The sequence below is a fragment of the Misgurnus anguillicaudatus genome, chromosome 20 (assembly GCF_027580225.2).
Source record: "Misgurnus anguillicaudatus chromosome 20, ASM2758022v2, whole genome shotgun sequence".
Classification (NCBI taxonomy): Eukaryota; Metazoa; Chordata; class Actinopteri; order Cypriniformes; family Cobitidae; genus Misgurnus; species Misgurnus anguillicaudatus.
In genome coordinates, this window is record NC_073356.2 from 10,270,342 (window position 1) to 10,293,860 (window position 23,519).

Here is a 23,519-nt window from a genome sequence, read left to right on the forward strand (position 1 = left end):
AGTGTTGACAGACAGGTCAGACATAGGTGTGCCTCTAAAGTCGCTCACTAGCGCCCCCGTTTGTCCAAAATGTGGGGTTTCTTTTACCTACAGTCCCCAAATGGGTCAGTAACAACATAAATAGTCCACCGATATTTACCCACTTGATGCATTTGCCCACCGTGCATCATTTTCTCGGACGCACCGTGTAGCGGTAAAAAAACGTGCGAGGGCCCGCCATTGCTGCTTGCAGCTATATTTAGGGCCCGAGCACCGAGGAGCAGGCCAGAATGGCCTGCACCGAAAGGTGCGAAGCCCTATTGATTTTGCTCGGATTATTATTAGGGCCCGAGCACCGAGGAGCAGGCCAGAATGGCCTGCACCGAAAGGTGCGAAGCCCTATTGTTTTTGCTCGGATTATTATTTTTATTATTTTTTTTTTTTTTTTTTTTATTATTTTTTTCAACACTTTTGGGAATTTTGAGTGCCTTAACATACTCGAAAACTCTTGAAATTTGGCACAGATGTCAGAGTCGTCCGTCATCGCAGAAAACCAAAGGCTGGAACACGGGCGTGGCAGGGGGGCTCTGTAGCGCCCCCTGTAATGGAAAAAAAAACATTGGTGCATAGATCGGACAAACATGCACGCACATGTACGAATGTTGGTACGCATATAGATCTCATCGACCCGAACAACTTTCGTACTCTAACATATTAGCTCCGCCCAACAGGAAGTCTGCCATTTTGGATTGTTTAAAAAATGCATGCGGTGAACTTTTAAATACTCCTCCTAGTGGATTAATGGGATTGACACCAAACGTGGTGAACATGATGTCAAGACATTGTACTTAGTAAATTGCGAAGGGATTTTTGATATCTCGAACGGTTCTGCCATGGCGAGGCGACAAATTCATGGCGAAATCAGAGAAACAGGAAGTGTCTAATATCTAAGGCAAAAAATGTCTTATTGTGATGACACGCGGGGTGTTTGTTCGTCTGAAGATTCCGATCGCATCGATGTGCCTATTGTGACTCCCGGGTATAGCGCCACCACCAGGCGCCAGGAAGTGTTGCAGTCATAAAGGTTGATTTTTTTGACTGTTCCATCCAATGTTCTTTTAAATACTCCTTCTAGGATATTCATGCGATTGACACCAGAAGTGGTCAACATGATGCTGAGACATTGGAGATGCTAAATTGCGAATTAATTTTTGACATCTCGAACGCTGTTCCCATGGCAACGCGTCAAACTTTACTTTTATTTAAGGCTTTTTTAAGGCTCTTGGCGTGTTTGGATTAACTTTAAATTTGGCACACACATCAGAGTTGTTGGCAGTTAAGTGTTGACAAAAAGGTCAGATAAAGGCGTGTCTATTTAGTGGCTGACTAGCCCCCCCCCCGTTTGTCTAAAATGTGAGGTTTCTTTTACCTACAGTCCCCAAATGGGTCAGTAACAACATTAAATAGCCCACTGATATTTACCCACTTGAGGCCCTTGCCCACCGTGCATCGTTTTCTCGGACGCACCGTGTAGCGGAAAAATAACGTGCGAGGGCCCGCCATCGCTGCTTGCAGCTATATTTTTTATTATTTTTTTTATTTTTTTTTTTTTTATTATTTTTTTCAACACTTTTGGGAATTTTGAGTGCCTTAACATACTCGAAAACTCTTGAAATTTGGCACAGACGTCAGAGTCGTCCGTCATCGCAGAAAACTAAAGGCTGGAACACGGGCGTGGCAGGGGGGCTCTGTAGCGCCCCCTGTAATGAAAAAAAAAACATTGGTGCACAGATCGGACAAACATGTACGCACATGTACGAAAGTTGGTACGCATATAGATCTCATCGACCCGAACAACTTTCGTACTCTAACATATTAGCTCCGCCCAACAGGAAGTCGGCCATTTTGGATTCTTTAAAAAATCCATGCGGTGAACTTTTAAATACTCCTCCTAGTGGATTAATGGGATTGACACCAAACGTGGTGATCATGAAGCTGAGACATTGTACTTGCTAAATTGCGAAGGGATTTTTGATATCTCGAACGGTTTTGTCATGGCGAGGCGACAAATTCATGGCGAAATCAGAGAAACAGGAAGTGTCTAATATCTAAGGCAAAAAATGTCTTATTGTGATGACACGCGGGGTGTTTGTTCGTCTGAAGATTCCGACTGTATCGATGTGCCTATTGTGACTCCCGGGTATAGCGCCACCACCAGGCGCCAGGAAGTGTGTCAGTCACAAAGGTGGATTTTTTTGACAGTTCCATCCAATGTTCTTTTAAATACTCCTTCTAGGATATTCATGCGATTGACACCAAAAGTGGTCAACATGATGCTGAGACATTGTGGATGATAAATTGCGAAGGGATTTTTGATATCTCGAACGTTGTTCCCATGACAGCGCGTCAAACTTTACTTTCATTTTTAAGGCATATTTAAGCCCTTCAGTTGCATCCAGTGAACTTTTCAATACTCCTTCTAAGATATTCATGCGATTGACACCAAACGTGGTCAACATGATGCTGAGACAATGGAGATGATAAAATGCGAAGGGATTTTTGACATCTCGAACGCTGTTGTCATGGCAACGCATCAAAGTTTACTATTATTTCAGGAATATTTAAGCCTCTTGGCATGCTTAGATTAACTTCAAATTTGGCACACACATCAGAGTTGTCAACTGTTAAGTGTTGACAAACAGGTCAGACATAGGTGTGCCTCTTAAGTTGCTCACTAGCGCCCCCGTTTGTCCAAAATGTGGGGTTTCTTTTACCTACAGTCCCCAATTGGGTCAGTAACAACATAAATAGTCCACTGATATTTTCCCACTTGATGCACTTGCCCACCGTGCATCGTTTTCTCGGAGGCACCGTGTAGCGGTAAAAATACGTGCGAGGGCCCGCCATCGCTGCTTGCAGCTATATATTTTTTTTTTTTTATTTATTTTTTTTTTTTAACACTTTTGGGCATTTTGGGTGCCTTAACATACTCGAAAACTCTTGAAATTTGGCACAGACGTCAGAGTCGTCCGTCATTGCAGAAATCCAAAGGCTGGAACACGGGCGTGGCACGGGGGCTCTGTAGCGCCCCCTGTAATTCAAAAACAAACATTGGGGCACAGATCGGGCAAAAATTTACGCACATGTACGAGAGTTGTAGACATATAGATCTCATCGACCCGAACAACTTTCGCCCTCTAACATTTAAGCTCCGCCCAACAGGAAGTCAGCTATTTTGGATTGTTTAAAAAATGCATGCGTTGAACTTTTGAATACTCCTCCTAGAGGAATCATGCGATTGACACCAAAAGTGGTGAACATGATGTCCAGACATTGGACTTGCTAAATTGCGAAGGGATTTTTGATATCTCGAACGGTTCTGCCATGGCGAGCCGACAAAGTTGTGGCGAAATCAGAGAAACAGGAAGTGTCTAATATCTAAGGCAAAAAATGTCTTATTGTAATGACACGCGGGGTGTTTGTTCATCTGAAGATTCCGATCGCATCGATGTGCCTATTGTGACTCCCGGGTATAGCGCCACCAGCAGGCGCCAGGAAGTGTGTCAGTCACAAAGCTGGATTTTTTTGAAAGTTCCATGCAATGTTCTTTTAAATACTCCTTCTAGGATTTTCATACGATTGACACCAAAAGTGGTCACCATGATGCCGAGCCATTGTAGATGATAAATTGCGAAGGGATTTTTGATATCTCAAACGGTATTCCCATGGCAACGCGTCAAACTTTACTTTCATTTTAAAGGCATATTTAAGCCTTTCAGTTTTATACAGTTAACTTTTAAATACTCCTTCTAGGATTTTCATGCGATTGACACGAGAAGTGGTCAACATGATGCCGAGACACTGTAGATGATAAATTGCGAAGGGATTTTTGATATCTCAAACGCTGTTCCCATGGCAATGCATCAAACTTTACTTTCATTTTTACACATATTTAAGGCTGACAGTTACATGCTGTGAACCTTTAAATACTCCTCGTATGGGATTCATGCGATTGACACCAGAAGTGGTCAACATGATGCCGAGACATTGTAGATGATAAATTGCGAAGGAATTTTAGACATCTCGAATGCTGTTCCCATGGCAACGCTTCAAACTTTACTTTAATTTCAGGCATGTTTAAGGCTCTTGGGGTGCTTAGTTGAACTTTAAATTTGGCACACACATCCAGAGATGTATAAAGTACTAGGGACCCAGACTTGAGTAAAAGTACAAGTGCTCTATCAAAAAAGTGAGCACACCACTTAAGTGGAAGTACTGAAGTATTAAACATGTTTTGTACTTAAGTATTGCAAGTAGTTTATTTTAAAATATACTACTCAAGTACTGAAAGTAAAAGTACAAGTATTGTGTAATGTAGTTATTAAAGAAAACAGTCAAAAGTTATAATATTGTTTATATTATTTCAAATGTTTAAGCTAAATGACACTCACAATTGCTCTGGCTGTAGCAGGAGTACAAGGACAGGAATGTTCAGATTAATTTAACTAATATGGCAATAGAGAATTCAGAATTAATAAAATATTAGTCGATGTAATGGTAATAGGTAAAGGTACAAGATGTTTCAATGTATTTAGGTTTCCTTCTTTCGCGCACACTCGCCCTTTCTCGCGAATTCTCTCTCTCTATCGGTCTCTCTCGTGCACTTTGGTTCTCTCTTCAGTTCACATTTGTCCACAACCGCGGCTCATATTTGTGAGTGAGAGGGAGGGAGGGGTCCGCTCTTCACTATCTCCTATTGGTTTAGACCACAATCTGTGTGTGTTTCTAATGTGTATCACCGCTCCGGCAGTGATAATGTAGGTTTGGAATGATTTGTAACATTTGAGTGTAACGAGTAACTATGCAGCACATAAAAAATGTATTGGAGTAAAAGTATTAAACTCATCGAAAATGTGTACTGAAGTAAAAGTGGAAGTAGGAAAAAAATAATACTTCAGTAGAGTACAAATACAGCCTTTTAGTACTTAAGTCCAGTAGTGAAGTAGTTCTACTTAGTTACTATACATCTCTGCACACATCAGAGTTTTCGGCTGTTAAGTGTTGACAAAAAGGTCAGACATAGGCGTGTCTCTTAAGTGGCTCACCAGTGCACCTGTTTGTCTAAAATGTGGGGTTTCTTTTACCTACAGTCCCCAAATGGCTCAGAAACAACATTAAATAATAAGCTGGTGTGTGGTGAGCGGTCTGGCGCAATATGGCTGCCGTCGCATCATCCAGGTGGATGCTGCACATTGGTGGTGGTTGAGGAGATTCCCCCGTTCATATGTAAAGCGCTTTGAGTACTGAGAAAAGCGCTATATAAATGTAAGGTATTATTATTATTAAATAGCCCACTGATATTTTACCCACTTGATGCCCTTGCCCACCGTGCATCGTTTTCTCGGATGCACCGTGTAGCGGTAAAAAAAACGTGCGAGGGCCCGCCATTGCTGCTTGCAGCTATATTTATTATTATTATTATTCCGTTTCTTCTCCAAAGTGAATCGCATTTTTGAGGGGCGAAACATGCTCGAAAACTCATGAAATTTTGCACACATGTCAGAAGTGGCGAAAATTTACATGTGGCATAGGCGCCAGAAGTGGGCGTGTAGAAATGGCTTGATAGCGCCACCTGCAAAATTTCATGAAAACAGCCCCCCCGCTACGAAAAACGTACAGATACGCAATTTGGTAGGATCATCTATCACCCCAAGACCTACAAAAAAGTCTCTTGGAGCAAAGCTCTAAACCCCACAGGAAGTCAGCCATTTTTAATTTTTGCCTTGATTTTTGTGCAAATTTGGTCATTTCCAGGCTTCATACTTTAACGAACTCCTCCTACAGATTTAATCAGATCATTGTCATATTTGGTCAATCTCATCTAAAGGCCTTTGCAATGTTAAATTGCGGAGATCTTGATTTTTCGTCGGAGGGTGTGTCCGTGGCGGCCTGACAAATTTCAGCATTTTCGCCATGAAACAGGAAGTGGCTCTAACTCAGGTATACAATGTCCAATCTGCCCCACGCTTCACACGTTTGATAAAGGTCTTGGCCTGAACACATTTCAATGCCAATATTCAGCTTCAGTCATAGCGCCACCTAGAGGTAGCAGGAAATACCATGTTTTACGCTGTGATTTACTGCTCTTAGAGATTTAATCAAATCATCATCATATTTGGTCAGATTGATCTTAAGCCCTTTGTGGTGATAAATTGTGAAGATCTTGACTTTTCGTTTAAGGGTGTGTCCATGGCGGCCTGGCAAAGTGTGATGTTTCACAATGAAACAGGAAGCTGTTATAAATCAGGAGTACATTGTTCGATCTGCCCCAGACTTCACAAGTTTGTTAGGGGTCCCGGCCTGAACACGTCAATATAACAATAATCAGGTACCGTCATAGCGCCACCTGCAGCACACAGGCGGTGTGGCACATCCATTTTCCTTTAAATATCCACCTATATTTACCCACTTAAATTCATATCCCCCTGGCTCATTGCTTTACTAATGCCATAGGGTAGCGGTGCACATGCGTGCGAGGGCCCTTCCATCGCTGCTTGCAGCTTTAATTATTATTATTATTACTACTACTATTATTAATAATATTATTATAGTAAATTAAAATTAGTATTGCATGTTGGGATAATCGATGGATTTAAGTAGTGGTAAAAGGCAAATGTACTATTTAAAAGGGACATATCACAAAAATCTGACTTTTTCCATGTTTAAGTGCTATAATTGGGTCCCCGGCGCTTTTATCAACCTAAAAAAAAGTGTAAAACAACAACCCAGTAACTTAGTTTTGGTAAACCATTCTCTGCAAGCATGTGGAAAAAATAGGTCATTGAAATTTGGCTCCCTTTGTGATGCAAGAAGGGGATAATACGCCCCTTAATCTGCACTATCCAACCACTGCACTGCCATTTAGTGCAGAGATCAGCTCATTTGCATTTTAAAGGACACCCCAAAAATGGCACATTTTTGCTCACACCTACAAAGTGGCAATTTTAATAGGGATGCACCAATACCAATACTGGTATCGGCCTCGATACAAATTACTCGTACTCGTTAAAAGTCCCCTGATACCGAGGATCGATTCCACGGTCTGAGAAATGTCTATGTTTGAGTGGCGGGTAAGGGGTTAATGCCTCGTGTTGTCCAAAGTGGCAGAGTTTACAACAAACTGAAAAAAATACTTGAGTTGCACTGTCACTGTTTAAATTTTTTATAATTATTTATTCTGTAATATGTTGCATACAACATGCTTTTCATTTTAAATAAATGGTTCTTAATTCCAAACTAGTCCCTTGTTTTTTTGTTAAATTATATGACTAAAGCTCATACTCCAAAAAAGTGGTATCGGTGCATCCCTAAATTTTAACATGCTACAATAAATTATCTATATGATATTTTGAGCTAAAACTTCACATATGTACTCTGAGGACACCAAAAACGTATTTGGCATTTTAAGAAAGACTTGTGAAATGTCCCCTTTAAGTTGAGGCACTTACCAGGGTAGTAAGAAGGCTGCAGCAACACTGACTCCAGCAGCAAAGGAAACAATGTATATCACGATAAGATTGCTTGGCACAAGGACGACTGAGATCAGGAAAGGTACCACAGACTGCAATAAGAATACAAGTTGTCAGATATTGTATGACAGGCCAGCAGATGCCACTGTGGGCCTGTATGCGCCATCTAAATCTGAGTTTAATAAAACAATGTCAATACTTACTGTCGTTCCAACATACACTGCCGTTTTCTTGCCAAATTTTGTGAGGAACCACTGCCAGAATGGGATAGCAAGTGTGGCGGAGAGCTGGAGGGGAGAAATTTAAAAAATCACAGGTGAACAAGATTGTATCTACACATTGGCAAAAATCTTACAAAAAGACTTGTTTGTATAGATGGGTATTAGGTAAGATTTGGATTTCTTACAAAAATTACGTCTTTGCACAACTTCCTATCTGCGAGTACGGTGTGTATCCTTACACACCTTCCTACACTGACGACACAGTCGCTTTGTGGCGATCCACATGCGTGCTTAAACTTTCATGTAAAGTTAAGCTTATAATCCATGAAGCTTATTATTGTCATAGAAAACAAAACATTGAATAAACACAATGACTCTCACTAAGCCTGGGTTACAGTTGAAACCTTTGAACTTGCAGATGAACGAAAGCATGAAAAGACGACTTTCCAGTCTTCTAAAACTAGAAGCACTACTTTGATTTGAACTATATTTAGTACTTTCTGATAGTGACATGTGTTTGTCAAGTATAAAACGCATACTTATGTGACCTCTGCATTTAACCCATCCCAATGAGTAGTGAACACACACATCCGGAGCAGTTGGCAGGGATCACTGCAGTGCCCGGGAGCAATTTGGGTTAAGTGCTTTGCTCACCTTCTGGGGCATTGTAATGTTTTTTTTCTTTTGTAATAATCCCTGTCTGTGATTTCACAATAACACATTGTGACTTTACAGACCAGACAGGATCTATTCTGCGATTGAGACAGTAGATCAGTGCCCAAACGACTTAAAACAGGAGTGTATTGATTTGTGACACACCCAAAGTTTTATCACATTCCTGGATGTCACACCGTTTACTACCCTATTTTAAAAAGCATCTATTCATTTAACTTAAACATTTAAGTATTACTGTTTACCATGCCCTCTATAATTACAATACAGGTAGTTGCATCAAAATCATACATGAGGTTAGCTTAGCATAATGACAAGCAGGATGTTTTGAAAGTCATTTCTGAAACCCAAGGTGTAGCTACAGAAGAGTGCAAAGTTTCCCTCCAGGAGCTGCAAAAAAATGTATTTTAGCAAATCACATTTTAGCAAAAATATATAAAATCATGGCTGCCCATGATGCTTATAAACCCATATGGCTGCAGGTGCACGAAACGTCGAAACTCACCATAAAAGCCAGAGAGGTAAAGAGGAAGCCCATGACCAGCTTGGCGTATGGACCGTATCCCATTACCATACGGATACCCTGGAAAAACGACATGGGTTCGGACCTTACCCTGCAGGTCTCTGTCCAGAAGAAAAAAAGAGGGAAGTGATTAATGGTGCTACACCAAACACAATTGAAATCAGAGTAGCATGGATATTTTTTTTGGGTTATTCCCACACAATCCTAGCTAGCAGTTTTTGGTCTTGATGACATTCACACAGTGCTCTTTTTCTTATTTTGACAAGGTGCAATTTGATTGGTTCCCTGTCAGATATTTGTATAAAACTGGTTTTCGCAGCCAGTGTTTGAATAATTTCCAAGCATTAGACAAATGCCAAGTGAGGCCTTGCTAAAATTTCATCATGCAAGTGTGTAATCTCCTCTATTTTGGTTTAACAAATACTAAGGGGGTGTGTACACCAAGGCTTTTACGCCTGCGGCCAGCGTATGTTTCCAGTGGAAGTGCCGCGTATTTTAAAAAATGCCAATAGTTGGCAAATATCACAACTATCTAACTGGCACATCATACAACGACTGATAAACAAAACAGAAGTATTATAGCAACCAAAGCGCCCACAGTTGGCATCCACCTGGCATTTTCAGATATGTTTAAGCGCATTACCGTACACGCCCCCTAATTTGCTTAATAAGTCACTTTCACAAGAAAATCTGTGCTTGCCAATTCTCCAAAAAGGTCTATGCATGCGTGTCATGTATTTTAATTTTGTATATACAATTTCAGGGCGAAAATAACCCTTTTCCTGTAAATGTGAGCCAAATGTTTGGACTAGGGATGCACCGAAATGAAAATTCTTGGCCGAAACCGAAAGAGGAAACCAAGGCCAAAAACCAAAACCGAAACACCGAAAGAAATTATGCAGATTATTAGTGCCATTGCATTTATGGCTATCACTGTGTACTAACTTTACCAGGGGTGTGTGACGGATCACAAAACTCACGCTTCGGATCACATTACAGTGTTTGAGGCACGGATTGGATTATTTTTCAGATCAGCAAAAAGGGTGTGGGAAAAATCTAATAACAAATAAAGAAATTGCAAACATTTATAAAAAAGAACAAAGTTGTACATTAATAAGGTCTGAAATTAACATTAGGTACAGAAATCAAATTAATGAATCATAACACTGTCTTTGTTGTGTAAATTAAATATATTCATGTTATTTTTTAGAGCTTCAGAAGTGATTTACTCTTTGTCTTGGGTTGTTTGATTAACATTAATGACACAGATTTAAGTAGTTTAATTGACGTTACGGTCTCTTTAAGACCAAATAAGCACAGGCTGGTTTCTGACTGTAATCTATACATACACTTAAGACATAATCAAATGTTTTTATTAAAGAATACTGTGGAGATCATTTTGTTTATATGTGCCCTGTCAATAACAGAAAGATTTTATGTTCGCTTGTTTTTGAAACGAGTCTCTCTGTTGTGTGCACTACTGAGGGCACTTAAACGCGCGTGCGCGCACACACAGAGACCGAGGGCGAATCCCAAACAGCGCAACAGTCGCTCCACATAAAAACGCACACATTTTTCATTGCTTTATTCGCCTAATGTTAATGGACTACAGTATGAGACACAGCGCGACTCTCTCTAAAGTTTACACACCAAGAGTTCTGATCTTTGAAGGGTATACTGTGATCACGTCTGGACCGGACACATTCAACCGCATGTGCCTCTGTGTGTACAGAAAGCTGCTCACTTTAGCGCTGTTTTGCGGTTAAATACATCCACAACGCAGACATGTTGCTTCAAACAAGCATGTGCGCGTCGCGGTTCCTGTTGCGGTGGCCGAATATTCGGTGCATCCCTAGTTTGGACGGCCTTCTCCATTGCGTCAAAAAAAAAGAGGGATAACCAGTGCTCTTTTTCTTATTTTGACAAGGTTCAAGTTGATTGGTTCCCTGTCAGATATTTGCATATAACTTGCTTTGGCAGTGGGGTCTTGCTAAAATTTCATCATGCAAGTAGTGTAATCTCCTCTATTTTGGTTTAACAAATACTAAGGGGGCGTGTACACCAAGGTTTTTTTACGCCTGCGGCCAAGCATATGTTTCCAGTGGAAGTACCGCGCAGTTAAAAAACCGCCAACAGCTGGCAAATATCACAACAACCAACCGGTACATCATACAACGACTGATAAACAAAACAGAAGTATTATAGCAACCAAAGCGACCACAGTTGGCATCCGCCTGGCATTTTCAGACACGTTTAAACGCATTAGTGTACACGCCCCCCTAATTTGCTTAATAGGTCATTTCTGGTGGAAATTTTAATATAACGCCAATAGAGTTTTTTTGTTCAGAAGGTAATACGTTGTTCTTCCTATGGTGTTTTCGAGTCGATCGAAATAACGCTTGCGGAGATATTCACGTGTGTTTTTTAAGCGCCATTTTGCTGCGCAGGGCTAACCGTAAGGAAAATTCTGGCATGTTTGATGTCGTTGGACTCGGCAACTATTCTGGACTCCAAAGAAACAAGTCCCATGAAAATACGTTGATCGGAACCAAAGTTATAGATGTGTAAAGCATAAGTCTGACCACTAGGTGGCGCTGTGACAAAACTCTGCATTCATCCTCAGTTCCTGACTGGCATCACAAGTACCAAGTGTCGTGTCAATAGGCTTAAGTTTGGCGAAGATACAGCCTCAAATCCGTTTTTTAGTACGCTTTACGTAAAATTTAATCGACGCGAATTCCATAACTTTTTGCCATGAGTGTCTCTAGATGCTACATAGCGATTTTCATGGCAATCAGACAAAAGCTCTAGGACGAGTTCAGAAAAGTAGGTTTTATGAATAATAATCATAACGGAAAGTGATGCCATAGGGTTCAATCGAATCGTCTTGAGCCAAGGAATCAGAGGAAGTAAGAATTTAGTTTCTATGACTTACGGATCAGAATTTATAGGCAAAAACTTGTGCAATTTTGATCTGTTGGTGGCGCTAGCGGGTTAGAGATAGAGACTCCAAATTGTGGGGACACATTGGACTGTCCTTTATCAGTGTGCCCTTCGGGGCTTGACCCCTAATAACTCTTTTCCTCTAAATGTGAGCCAAATGTTTGGACGGCCTTCTCCATTGCTTCAAAGAAAAAAGAGGGATAAACAGTGATTAATGGTGCTACACCAAACACAATTGTAACCAGAGTAGCATGGATATTTTTTGGTTCTCTCCCTCACTATCCTGGCTAGCAGTTTTTGGTCTTGATGACATTCACACAGTGCTCTTTTTCTTATTTTGAGAAGGTTCATATTTGACTGGTCCCCTTTCAGATATTTGCATATAACTTGCTTTGACAGCCAGTGTTTGAATAATTTCCAAGCATTAGACAAATGCACAAGTGGGGTCTTGCTAAAATTTCATCATGCAACTGTGTAATCTCCTCTTGTTATCAAATATTTTGGTTTAACAAATACTAAGGGAGCGTGTACACCAAGGCTTTTACGCCTGCGGCCAGCGTCTGTTTCCAGTGAAGTGCTGCGCAGTTAAAAAACCGCCAACAGCTGGCAAATATCACAACAACAAACTGGCACATCACACAACGACTGATAAACAAAACAGAAGTATTATAGCAACCAAAGCGCCCACAGTTGGCATCCGCCTGGCATTGTCAGACACGTTTAAACGCATTAGTGTACACGGCCCCCTAATTTGCTTAATATGTCACTTTTTACAAGAAAATCTGTGCTTGCCAATTCTACAAAAAGGTCTATGCATTTGTCTCATGCTTTTTATTTTTGTATATACAATTCCAGAGCGAAAAGAACTCTTTTTCCTCTAAATGTGAGACAAAAGTTTGGACGGCCTTCTCCATTGCTTCGAAAGCTAATCATCCCACTAAGCTAATTCACTGACATTCACTGGGACCTGAACTCTGCATGTGGGGCAAAAACTGCAACATGAGCCCTGTGGAAAAGCAGCAGGTACATCTGCAATCAAAACTCATCCCCGTGAGAAATTTCGAAGGAACCAAGTGATTCCTGTGTGTTGTATCAAAATCAAATCTAAAGAAAACAAGCTCTCACAGCTTTGCAGTGTTACATGCACGTACCTTTTTGTTCTTTCACACCAAGGAACAGCACCACGGCACAGAGAACATAGATGGAGCAGATGACACCAGATGCAATCAAATAGGCATTTCTCTGCGGGACAATCGAAACAAGACATTAAAAACCAACGTATCAATAACGGCCGTAATTCAGCCAACCTCGAACGAAAACCTACCAGATCTCCCAGCGAAGCTTGAGGCTCGGTGATGTTGACACTAGGAGTCACGAGTAGATTCGTGGAGTTGAGGTCGACACTAGGAGTCACTTGTAGATCTGTGGAGTTGAGGTCCCCGGTAGGGATGCAGGGAGCGTTGGCCATTCCCACAATCTGACCTTGAACCGCAGTGCCGATAAGCGTACCCAAAACCTCCACTGTCATTCCTGAGGTGAAACAGCTAGCAGTTAGCCATGCGAACAGGTTGCCACCTTAGGTGCTGTAACCAGTTGTAAATGTTTAAAACTACAATGTAGTGAAGGAAACTCACGGTACGCTGTGGCCGAATCCCTCTCCTTCTGATCGGAGCTGATAAACATGGTAAGGGCAGAGTACGGCACGTGGAAGCATGTTTAGGGAAGCAGGAGATGCCGGAAAAGTCAAGAGCAAATTCACACAAAATGACATAAGCTAACACACGTGCTATTGTGAAGATTGTTACTCACTGTTTGTAATGTTTGGAATCCACAGTAGAAGATCAGGTACCAGATAACTTTGCCCTGGTCAACCATGGGCACGTACCAGATGAGGAAATAGCATAGCACGGCGAACGGGGTGGACGCCACAATCCTGCGTGAAAAGGACATATGGTTTTACTACAGACAAAGTGAAAACATTTAACAGCACAAAGGACACAACATTATTTTTTTATATATACCACTTTCAAAAAAATTCAAAGGGTAGATCAAAGGAGTAGGAGATGTGAAAGGAATATATGTCGCATAGTATTTCCCATCCTGCTACTTAGTGCATTATTCCAAAGACCAAGTATGGCTTTCCTTCCCTTTACTAATGACATCATCATCAGCTGTATACATTGAGAAACGGAAGAAATTGATAAAGGAAAACAATTAGCACACAACATCCTGTTTTTGCTTCAGACCCATTGTTGCGTGAGGTGTGGCAACATGCTGAGACACAGTGTTAACTCCTATGTTTCATATTTCAATTTCACATTCTCTTACTGTAACTAAATGCCATGACTGGCTGTGTAAAAATACTTCACAAAAAAGTTAAAAGTAACAACTTCTCTTTAACAAAGCTTCCCTTATACCACTTACAAGTCTGTGTAATACTGAAGGCATTTCAATAATGCTTCCCACTAGAGTTGCGCAATTCGTAAACGTGCATATCGTGATAAGCATTGCGATGGTTTGCTATAAATTAGCATTTGAAGAGTTTGGTTCCAAAACGCAATAAATCCATTTTGTATTCTATACCAAGAAAGTGAAAACCATTATTTTCTGTTACAAACTTTCACATAGCATCTTTAGGTTAAAAACATAAAAAATTCAAATCCATAACTTGATTTTCAAAGATTTATTATAAAAACGATTTATTTTTTCCACAAAATGACACGTTTTTTTCAAATTGCTACAAATCTATTGAATCAATATATAAATGTGCATTCATCTTTGTCATGTTATATTCATTTAGTTGACTAGTGGTATTCACTGATAAAAAAAAAATAATAGCATTAATCAAAACACTTACTTTACAACTTAAATTAATTACACTGCCATTGCTGCGGTTATACTTGCGGTTTTCGTTGGCTTCGCGTTAAATAAAAGTTGTTCATAAGATCCCCTGGGGTCAATGTGTTAGCATGACAGAAGCTTGATGCTGTCGGGAGAACAAGCGGCCGTCTCCCGAGTGCCGCTCATGTAAATTATTAGATTTTGATGGCTTAAGTTTTTTTTCCCATCCAAGAAAACCACCAAAGGTTTAGCAATGCCATTAAAATACTATTTAGTTTTTGTTTGTTGATCACGAAGTACAAAGTAGATTAGGAAAACTAGGATTCTGTGTACTCAACACGCCGCCATTGTTTGTTTACAGTGTGTGGGGAATGGTGCGCTGTGATTTGTGGAGAAAAGATGACAGAATTAGACGGCGATATTGTATTTTGCGTAAATTAAGAATTTACTTTTAAATACTGACCTAATATAATACTGATTTTGGCAGTAACTCATTTTTTTTAAATGGCGTTAATCGCGTTTTTTAATTTTAATTTTCTTCATTTTAATTTTAATACTTTAAAAAGAAATGTATGATTAAAGTTTTATGTCAATGTGGATGATATAGCATCTGGCAACCAGGTGTTAGTTGGTATGTGCGCATTTTATTTTTGTCTGTTTGTTTACATTGTTAAATCATTTCTTTTATGCAACAGTAAAACGTGGCTGTTAATTTTTCAGCTAACTAAACAGTTATGTTGTTGTGATGTTTTTCCCTGAAATATGAAACGTATGTTGATTATATAATGTTTAAAAACATATTTTAATACAATATAAATTGATTTTTTAAAAGGAATACCATATCGAATATCGCGTTTTGGCATGCTATTGAATTTTCCTTCAATATCACACTTACAGATATCATTAAGTGGTGTAGTACTTTCAGCTCTATTTAACATTTCACCATCTTTGAGAAATTACCGCAGATTTTTCTTTCACAATCCGTATAGAAAAGCACACAAAAGGGGAAATGGTGACATTTTTGCACATATATGCCTTCAAATTTTTCTAGGTTTGGTAACGAGTTCCACAAATGGTCAAAAAATGTACCAGAGCTCAATGCTTTGTGTTGTATGTTGGTAAAAATACCTCTGAACAAAATAATCACCCTTTAATAAAAGTTCATTTTTAAAACTAGCAAACCCACCCAAAAACATCAAACGTAGTTAAATAAAAAACAGCCCACACTGCCTACATTTGGATTGGAAACTTAAGTTTAGTAAACATTTGTGAAAGTCAAATTCACCGAAAAAAGCACTGACCAATTCAGGGGGTTATAATCGTTCATTTCAGACTGCTGGTGTATATAACAAACAGACCTTTATTTCAAACCAAAGCCCTCCCTAATACCAATAAAATGACATGATTAATGCTGAACCTCACAGTGGTTTAATGTATTAAATTATTTGAATGGATTAAAACAACTAAATCTTATATCTATGAAAGTAGTCATAAAAATTATCATGTATATAAATTTTATCTTCTAAATCACCAAAAAAGCATATTTCTTGGTTAAGCAAATGTACACGTGTAACAAACACAGTACTATGCATCTCACGTGACTGTCGTATGAACGACAGTAACCCCACTGCTCCTAAAAAAAATGAGTGCGTGCCGCCTTTAGACTTCATGCTCAGCTGGTTTGCCTTCTCTCATTCTGATTGGATCACAGCAGTGGTGTGTTGTGGGTTGGACCACTCAGAATTCCCTATACATACTTCCCCCCCAAAGCATGCTTCAGACACACGCACACACACAAAACAGGAATGTCTTCTTCCCGAACTCACAACATATAGTATCAACGACGTTAATCATGGAATGAAAGATACTATCTTGGGCTGAGTTACAATGCTTTAACATATCTCAGCGATCAAGAAAAAAAGGAAGATTGGACTTCTTTCTGACTCATTTCTTTCTTCACATTTTTTTGGTTTACAATTTCCTGAAACCAATTGTGGTTTAAGCAAATATTCTGTTAAATGTTTATAGATGCTGGCCATTTATAACTGACGCCATCAAAACATGTTGCTAACCTTAGTAACGAATTCCTCACCAGGATTATAATAGCATATCTCACATGGTTATTATTATTATTAGTAGTAAAAATCCACGTAGCCAGGAATTGTGAAAGGGGAAGCATGGAATTCAATTTTATTCGATTATGGACCTTTTCTCTGAAGACCTTCTGGGAAATATTCCCATTGCTCTCTTACACAAATCCCATATAACAACAACCCTGTCTAACTGACACTTGTGTATTCGCATGTGACATCACCACAAAAAAACAGGCATCCGTAGGGATCTAATAAACCACTCTAAGAGGATACAACCATCTAATTGTGCTTCAATGTCTTTGAAACTTTCTTGCCAGATTCCAGCCAGTTTCCATTGCGTGCCTTGAGTTCAGACAGAATAGAATGACGCATTCCTAACTCCATCCCCCATTCCCGGCACTTCCTTTCTCGGAGTTCATATAAGGACTTATGTGTCTTGGAATGACTTAGACACAGGCAACGTCATGTTTAAACCAACATACCCATCATATAAAAATTTTATGTTTATATTTATGAGATCTACGTGTTAACTAGAAGTGCAGTTTTTATGTCAAGTGATAACAGTGATGTGGAAAACTTGGTTGTTTGGAATGTCAAACAAAACCTACCAAACCTGTAACCCTTTATTGTTGCATTAGGAACCACTGAAGCTTTCTATGAACTACACCTCTCCATTGCCGCAAGCATCAATGTTACTACATCATAGCCGAGTGAGCACAAGGTTAAAAGTCGCTAGTCAAGGCAAGCAATGCTGCAAAGTTGCATTTTTAAGTCCTGTGCCAATCGTTTTGCTGCATTTGTAGCAGCAAACCACTGTGGTCAATCGAAACTTTGACCTTCGAACCCAATACTTTATCGTGTGCAGAAACACTCAAGAATGCTCTAAGCATCTTCATTTCCACCATTACTGTGACCAAATGGTTTAAAGGACCTTGACAGTGGGTGCTGGCGCTCATGACCACACATTTGCCTTCATCTTTTTGATTAAGAGGTCACTGATAAAGTGCTACTAGTCAACCTGGTCTATCAATCAGATCAGATAGTCGCAAGATCTGGCATTTCCAATAGATTCAATGGTAACAACGACCATAGATAGCCAACAAGGCTTTTGGGAAACGCAGCCCTGGTTGGTTGGAATAAAATGCAAATTGGCCAATTGCAAGCTACTGTGGACCAGAAAGCCCCTCCTTCTCTTTGTACATCCCTTGACCCCATTATGAGGACTCTGGGGGGTTGCCCACCACCAAACACACTTGGCACTCTCACTTGAAGGCTATGCCTCCTGACATTTCCAAATCATGGAGAAATGGGTCAAAAGACAAAGCAAGTGACGGACCGGACAGATTAATTCTGAAAACAGTTTATAAAGCAAAAGAGGGTGCTGTGTTTTCAATAGAAAACAAGCAGACAGTTTCTACAGGCAACTTAATCCTCAAATAAGACAATTCAGACTCGTGTCACATAGATCTGGGAGAATAATGCATCTGAACCAAAGTACAAAAAGACCAGGAGAAATCATTCAGACGTGTAAGTCTACACTGAAGAATATCCAACAAATCAGAGTCAAGAAAAAAAAACATACCAGGGCATCATTCGTCCAAATCTGGTCCAGGGGCTTCGGCTCACCAGAAAGCCCACCGTGGGGTCTGTGATGGCATCCCATGCTCGACCCACAAACAGGATGATGGAGGCATAAAATGGATCCAACTACAGATAAAAGGAGAATGACTTTATAATGTGAATCTTTTAAAAAGCAAAAAAGACAAAATACTAAACATGTATATTCATATAAACATATTTCATTAGTACTGTGTATCTATTTTGGTGCTAAAGAAAAAATATCCTATTCTCAACTTCCTCATTTGGAGATATGACTCAACTTTTCAAGTATTCACTATCATTTTATAGGGCTATGCTACATGTGAACGATAACCTTAAACAGAGACAAGAAGAGCACATGGGGCGCCCTCACATTATCCAAACCAAGCCAAACCATGCCCCAGCACGATTGTCACCCCTCCCTACTCCCCCAGGTGCTCACACTTACACTGTACTCTTTTAGCGCTTTCATCATTAAGACGCGATTGTTTTGAAAAAAGCAGGAAGTAAAGATCTCTCTTAACACTGGAACCCACCGTAATGATAAGTCTGTGTTTTTTATTCAGAGTCGGTTGGTGCGCGATTATAGACAGCCCTCTCACATGTCAACATATTGCTTAGTGGATCTGTCACGTGTGCAGCTCGGACATCACGTAACCCCGCTGCTCGCATCAAAAGGTTTTTACGGAGGCAGATGAAGGTGAGTGGTCGCGCAACTGACGTCTTCACCTTTTGAATCGTGCTCAGGCGCGATTGCTCTCACACCACAGCCTTCCGCGCCTGAGCCCAAGTGAACCGCGCTCCGGCCCACCTCTGCAACCCGGCCGCGGCGCGATTAACCAATCCGCGCCCGGGCGCGGAACAGAGCGATCACACTAGTCACTAGCCCGAGCACGGTTTGGTTTGGATAGTGTGAGTGCGCCCTAAGACACATAAGATCGTTAAAGCACCTGACAAGCAAATTGCTCTGATTTAACTGCTTTACGTCCATAAAAACACTTGCCAACATTGCTGATTGCACAATGGCTGTTAATTGTGGTACTAAATACATTAGCAACTTGTGTAGATCTTGGTGACATGATAAATGTTGAGATCTATGAGAACAGTCCTGCTTTTAATCTCATGCTCTTTAATCTTCCCACTAAGCCTGCCAAGACTACAAATAGCGACCTGAAAAGTTAATGGCTTGAGACTTTTGTCCACCTATTCATTTCCCAGCACAATCCATTCTTTGTGGCTGTACATACTGTCTCGGACTGTGTAGTCAGGGGGTGTAAAGAAACCCAATACCCCCTGAAGGTCACAATTAGTTTCACATAAGTAATCTGATCGTTGGTTATGACCTGGTTAACTACTTGTATTGAATCTTGGTTGCAAATGTTCACAATGTAACAATAATCTAAATTCAATTTGTTTCAAAACTCACTTAAACTTTACAAAACTGCAGCTGGATTGCTTTGAAGTTTATCTCTACTCACCAAAGCAACATCCAGTAGATAGATCTGGAGGAAAAAGCCAATTGCACATCCTGTTATCTGGTACGGAGCTCCTCCAATGGCGTAGCACAACTTGTTGCACACTGACAGACGATTCTTTGGCTCATGCTGTTATAAAAAAAAGAAATACAAGAGCTAATCTTAAATCATGCACCATGAAAATTCAGAAATTGCAAGAAACATAAAAACATAAATTGTGAGAAATTATAGCAATTAGTAGCCTTTATACCATCTGCACTGTGATTGGCTTGGTTGGTCCCACATTGTCATTGTGTCGCTTAGATTACTAGATCACGTTGCGATAATATAAAACAGCTTTGAAAAAATCGTAGCTTTTCTGAAAGCTTGAGTCTGGTTCGGATTATGTTGCTGACTCTCTCATACTTAACAAGCTTCGGAGACTAACAAGAGAGCATGACTTTAATGATGTTTATTGGCACGTATAGCATGACAGATAATAAACAGCACTTGAAGCTTTCGTAAAAAATTTTTAATTAAACACCCAAAACTGTATTTGGTACCAAAATGAATTTGTTTTTTCCTTTTTTTTAAAAAATTTAAACCATTATGCAAACATTGTGAACAATACTTAAACAGCCCGTAAAAATGCACAAATTACTTTTTTCTTTATTCTGTGCCTGTACGCTGGCAACTATCTCAGCAGGTCACGTCAGCAGCATGCGCCGAAGTCTGGCTGTGGATGCGCACTGAATGACAAAATTGTTGAATAAAATCGTTCATTTGGTTTTCTTTGCACACAAAAGTGTTCTCGTCACTTCATAATATTATTATTGAACTACTGATGGCACATGGACCTTTTTGGCAATGTCTTTCATTCTTTTCTGGGCTTGTTAGTGAAAATCAAACTGCAGTCTGTGGGACAGTCGCAGGCCTACCAGTTTTCATCAAAAATATCTAAAAATGTGTTCTTAAAAAACAATTGAAGTACTTGGTGGTTTAGAAGGGCACAGGGGTAAGTGATGTATGATAAAATTTTAATTTTGTAGTGAACTAACACTTTTAAACATGTGCTGTCAGCAGTAATCTAATTGGTGACCTTATTCTGAATATGTAAACGTAGTCACTGTCTCAGTTGGAATTTAAATTAACCTAATTGTTTTGTAAACAGTCACACCATGGCCAGACGTTTAAATGGGTTGGGTCTTCATTCTGTTTCAATTATGCTAATACGGTGGATTTCTTCTTGACTTGCTGTTTGGTCCTACTCCAAACATAGCCTCATTTCTCACTACTTGTGCAGATGCTCATATCTGGGTCAGGATATCGCCCTCAAGTGAGAAACCCCGCTGAAGAACATCGACTGTGATTGTCGTCAGCACACAAACTTAAACATCAGTCATCACATGCAAAGTTGTACACTCCCATACTTCTTCCTGTATAGGGTAACTGTAAATGTCCAATCAGTTCTGTGCTAGATAATAACAGCTGAGTGTCGGACACATGCACCCTCCAAAAATAAACCATTTAAGTTGCAATGCAAAGACCACAGCGACTACCCTTGAGACTTTTGCCCCTTCCGCACATGACATTCTCACAATGCCCATCTGTGTTAGTGGACACTGGGTCAATCTGTACTCACAATATCAATGTAATGAACTACAGTACTGTGGATGCCCCTAAATGAATACATAAACAGCGCAGAGGCAACCAAACCATTGTTTTATATACAGTGAAGAATTCTTAACCAGAGACAAAAACACTTGTTAGGATGTGAAAGAAGTTTACAGCCACTTACGAGGAAATATTTTCAATTAGGCAAGTCCCTACAGGTGCATTTGCTAAAAATAACAGATGAATCATAATAATCGTGATGTTATCCTACCATAGTCAAGATAAACTAAGACTATTAATATGGTGTTTCAAACAGGTCAATAGATATAGGACAGAAAATATAAGGTTTCTACGGCTCATTCAGCTGTAAAATCAAAGTAAAAAAACACTCCCATAAAGCTCCTACTGACCACAGGCATCCAAACATTATCCATGCATCCTATACTGATGATGTGGCAATGCCAATGCATGGGAGGTTTGTTACAGACCCAAATATTTACACCTAACATTATCCTAAATATAAACACAACCACACCAAGACTTTGTGCGGTTGGTAAAACGAATGCTTTCGGTTTACCAGGAATATTGAGTTGAGCTACTGAGTTTATGAAAGCGAAAACGTCTCGCATACAAAAATAATCGCCTTTTTAAAACCACGAAGTACAACAATTTGTTCGTTTATGCCCACATGTATACATAACTTTATTACATTTAAACGTTACGTTACATTTTAACGAAATCACAAACTGCGTAGAGAAACTGACAGAAAGCAGCAGTAAATCAGTCAGCGAGCGGCTCCCATTCAAATTCTGACACGCAGATTATCGTGCGACGCGGCAAAATTCGTTACTTTGAAATTTCGTCATTTAACGGACAATCCGTACGGTGGTTACACTCAATTATTCGACCGTAGCGTGAAATTGCGTATTTTCGTTAAATATAATGTAAGCGTTGTCATTTTTTATCAGCACAGTAAGGTAAAGGCGTGCGCACGCTCCAGACGGTGACACGTCGGTCGCACCCGCCGATCCTACAATGCGAGTTAATGCGGCTGCTCCATATGGATTAAAACAGGCATACTAGAAAAATCATGACTGAATCAGGCCATAAATCGTTTTGAACATCTCACCTTTGTTGCTAGTTTGATCCCATCATCTGTGCTGGGTTTTTGTAGGAGACTCGCATTAGAGAACTGATCTGCGCCCTCTCCTTTTGCCATGTCGTTCCGGAGGATTTTAGGATAAAATCGCGTACACCCTTCTTAAGTGCACAAAAACGGAATAATGATGATGATGTAATTATATAGCTTCTCAGTAAACGCTGGTATTGATGCTAGATTAAACCGTTTCCTTGGAATCAACCTGTGTTTCTAACGACTCGTGGATCTGCCGGGTGTAGTAATTGAAGCGCTGCTGGACACTCCCCAAAAGCGACTCATTCATTCTTGTTACACGGTTACACCCCTCCTCCTCCTCCTCAGCTCGTATGATTTTCGCAACCTATGCCTAGAAGTGGGCTGGTACCATATGACGTCAGCACGCTGAAATGCGTCATATAATGCCAGGGGGACTGAATTGCTCATGACACCTGTCTACAAACATTACAGGGTGCGCGCGCATCCAGGAGGCAGAAAGCACGATTGGTGAGAGTCCGCTACTGCAACAACCTTAATTATTGAAGCGTTCTTTATTGTTTGTGTATAAATAAAATTTGATTTTAGTTGGATCTGTTTTTCTGTCTTTATTTTTGCAGTGTTACTGTGATACATGTATGAATTATAATGCTAGTAACGTAATAGTCGCATCTACTGGTATGTTAACATCAGGCACCCAGCACTGACTCTGTTGGTACAATTAACCATGCAACAACTCCTTTGCATTTTGACTTACAGACACCGCTACTTGTCTACAATACAAGGCACGTCTCTTCATTCTGCCTCTTGGTTGCTCGCGCATTCTGACAAATTATGAAAGCAAAAGTACTATATGTTAAGTTTTGTTTCTTTTATTTATTATTTATATAATTATCTGATTTAATTATTATTTTATGTT

General features: G+C 40.0%; 1 protein-coding gene across 1 annotated transcript in view; it reads right to left on the reverse strand.

The window, feature by feature from the left end:
- mfsd2ab (MFSD2 lysolipid transporter A, lysophospholipid b) overlaps nt 1-22,868 on the reverse strand; it is a 31,100-nt gene extending 8,232 nt beyond the window's left edge. Inside the window, exons 1-11 of the mRNA XM_073858086.1 lie at nt 22,598-22,868; nt 19,879-20,004; nt 18,384-18,508; nt 13,677-13,800; nt 13,502-13,580; nt 13,192-13,397; nt 13,019-13,109; nt 8,907-9,025; nt 8,706-8,791; nt 7,712-7,793; nt 7,488-7,600 (exon numbers count right to left, since the gene is read on the reverse strand). Coding sequence (XP_073714187.1) covers nt 7,488-7,600; nt 7,712-7,793; nt 8,706-8,791; nt 8,907-9,025; nt 13,019-13,109; nt 13,192-13,397; nt 13,502-13,580; nt 13,677-13,800; nt 18,384-18,508; nt 19,879-20,004; nt 22,598-22,687 — 1,241 coding nt within the window. The 5' untranslated portion in view covers nt 22,688-22,868. The remainder of the gene's footprint in view (nt 1-7,487; nt 7,601-7,711; nt 7,794-8,705; nt 8,792-8,906; nt 9,026-13,018; nt 13,110-13,191; nt 13,398-13,501; nt 13,581-13,676; nt 13,801-18,383; nt 18,509-19,878; nt 20,005-22,597) is intronic.
- Between the last annotated feature and the right edge of the window lie 651 nt (nt 22,869-23,519).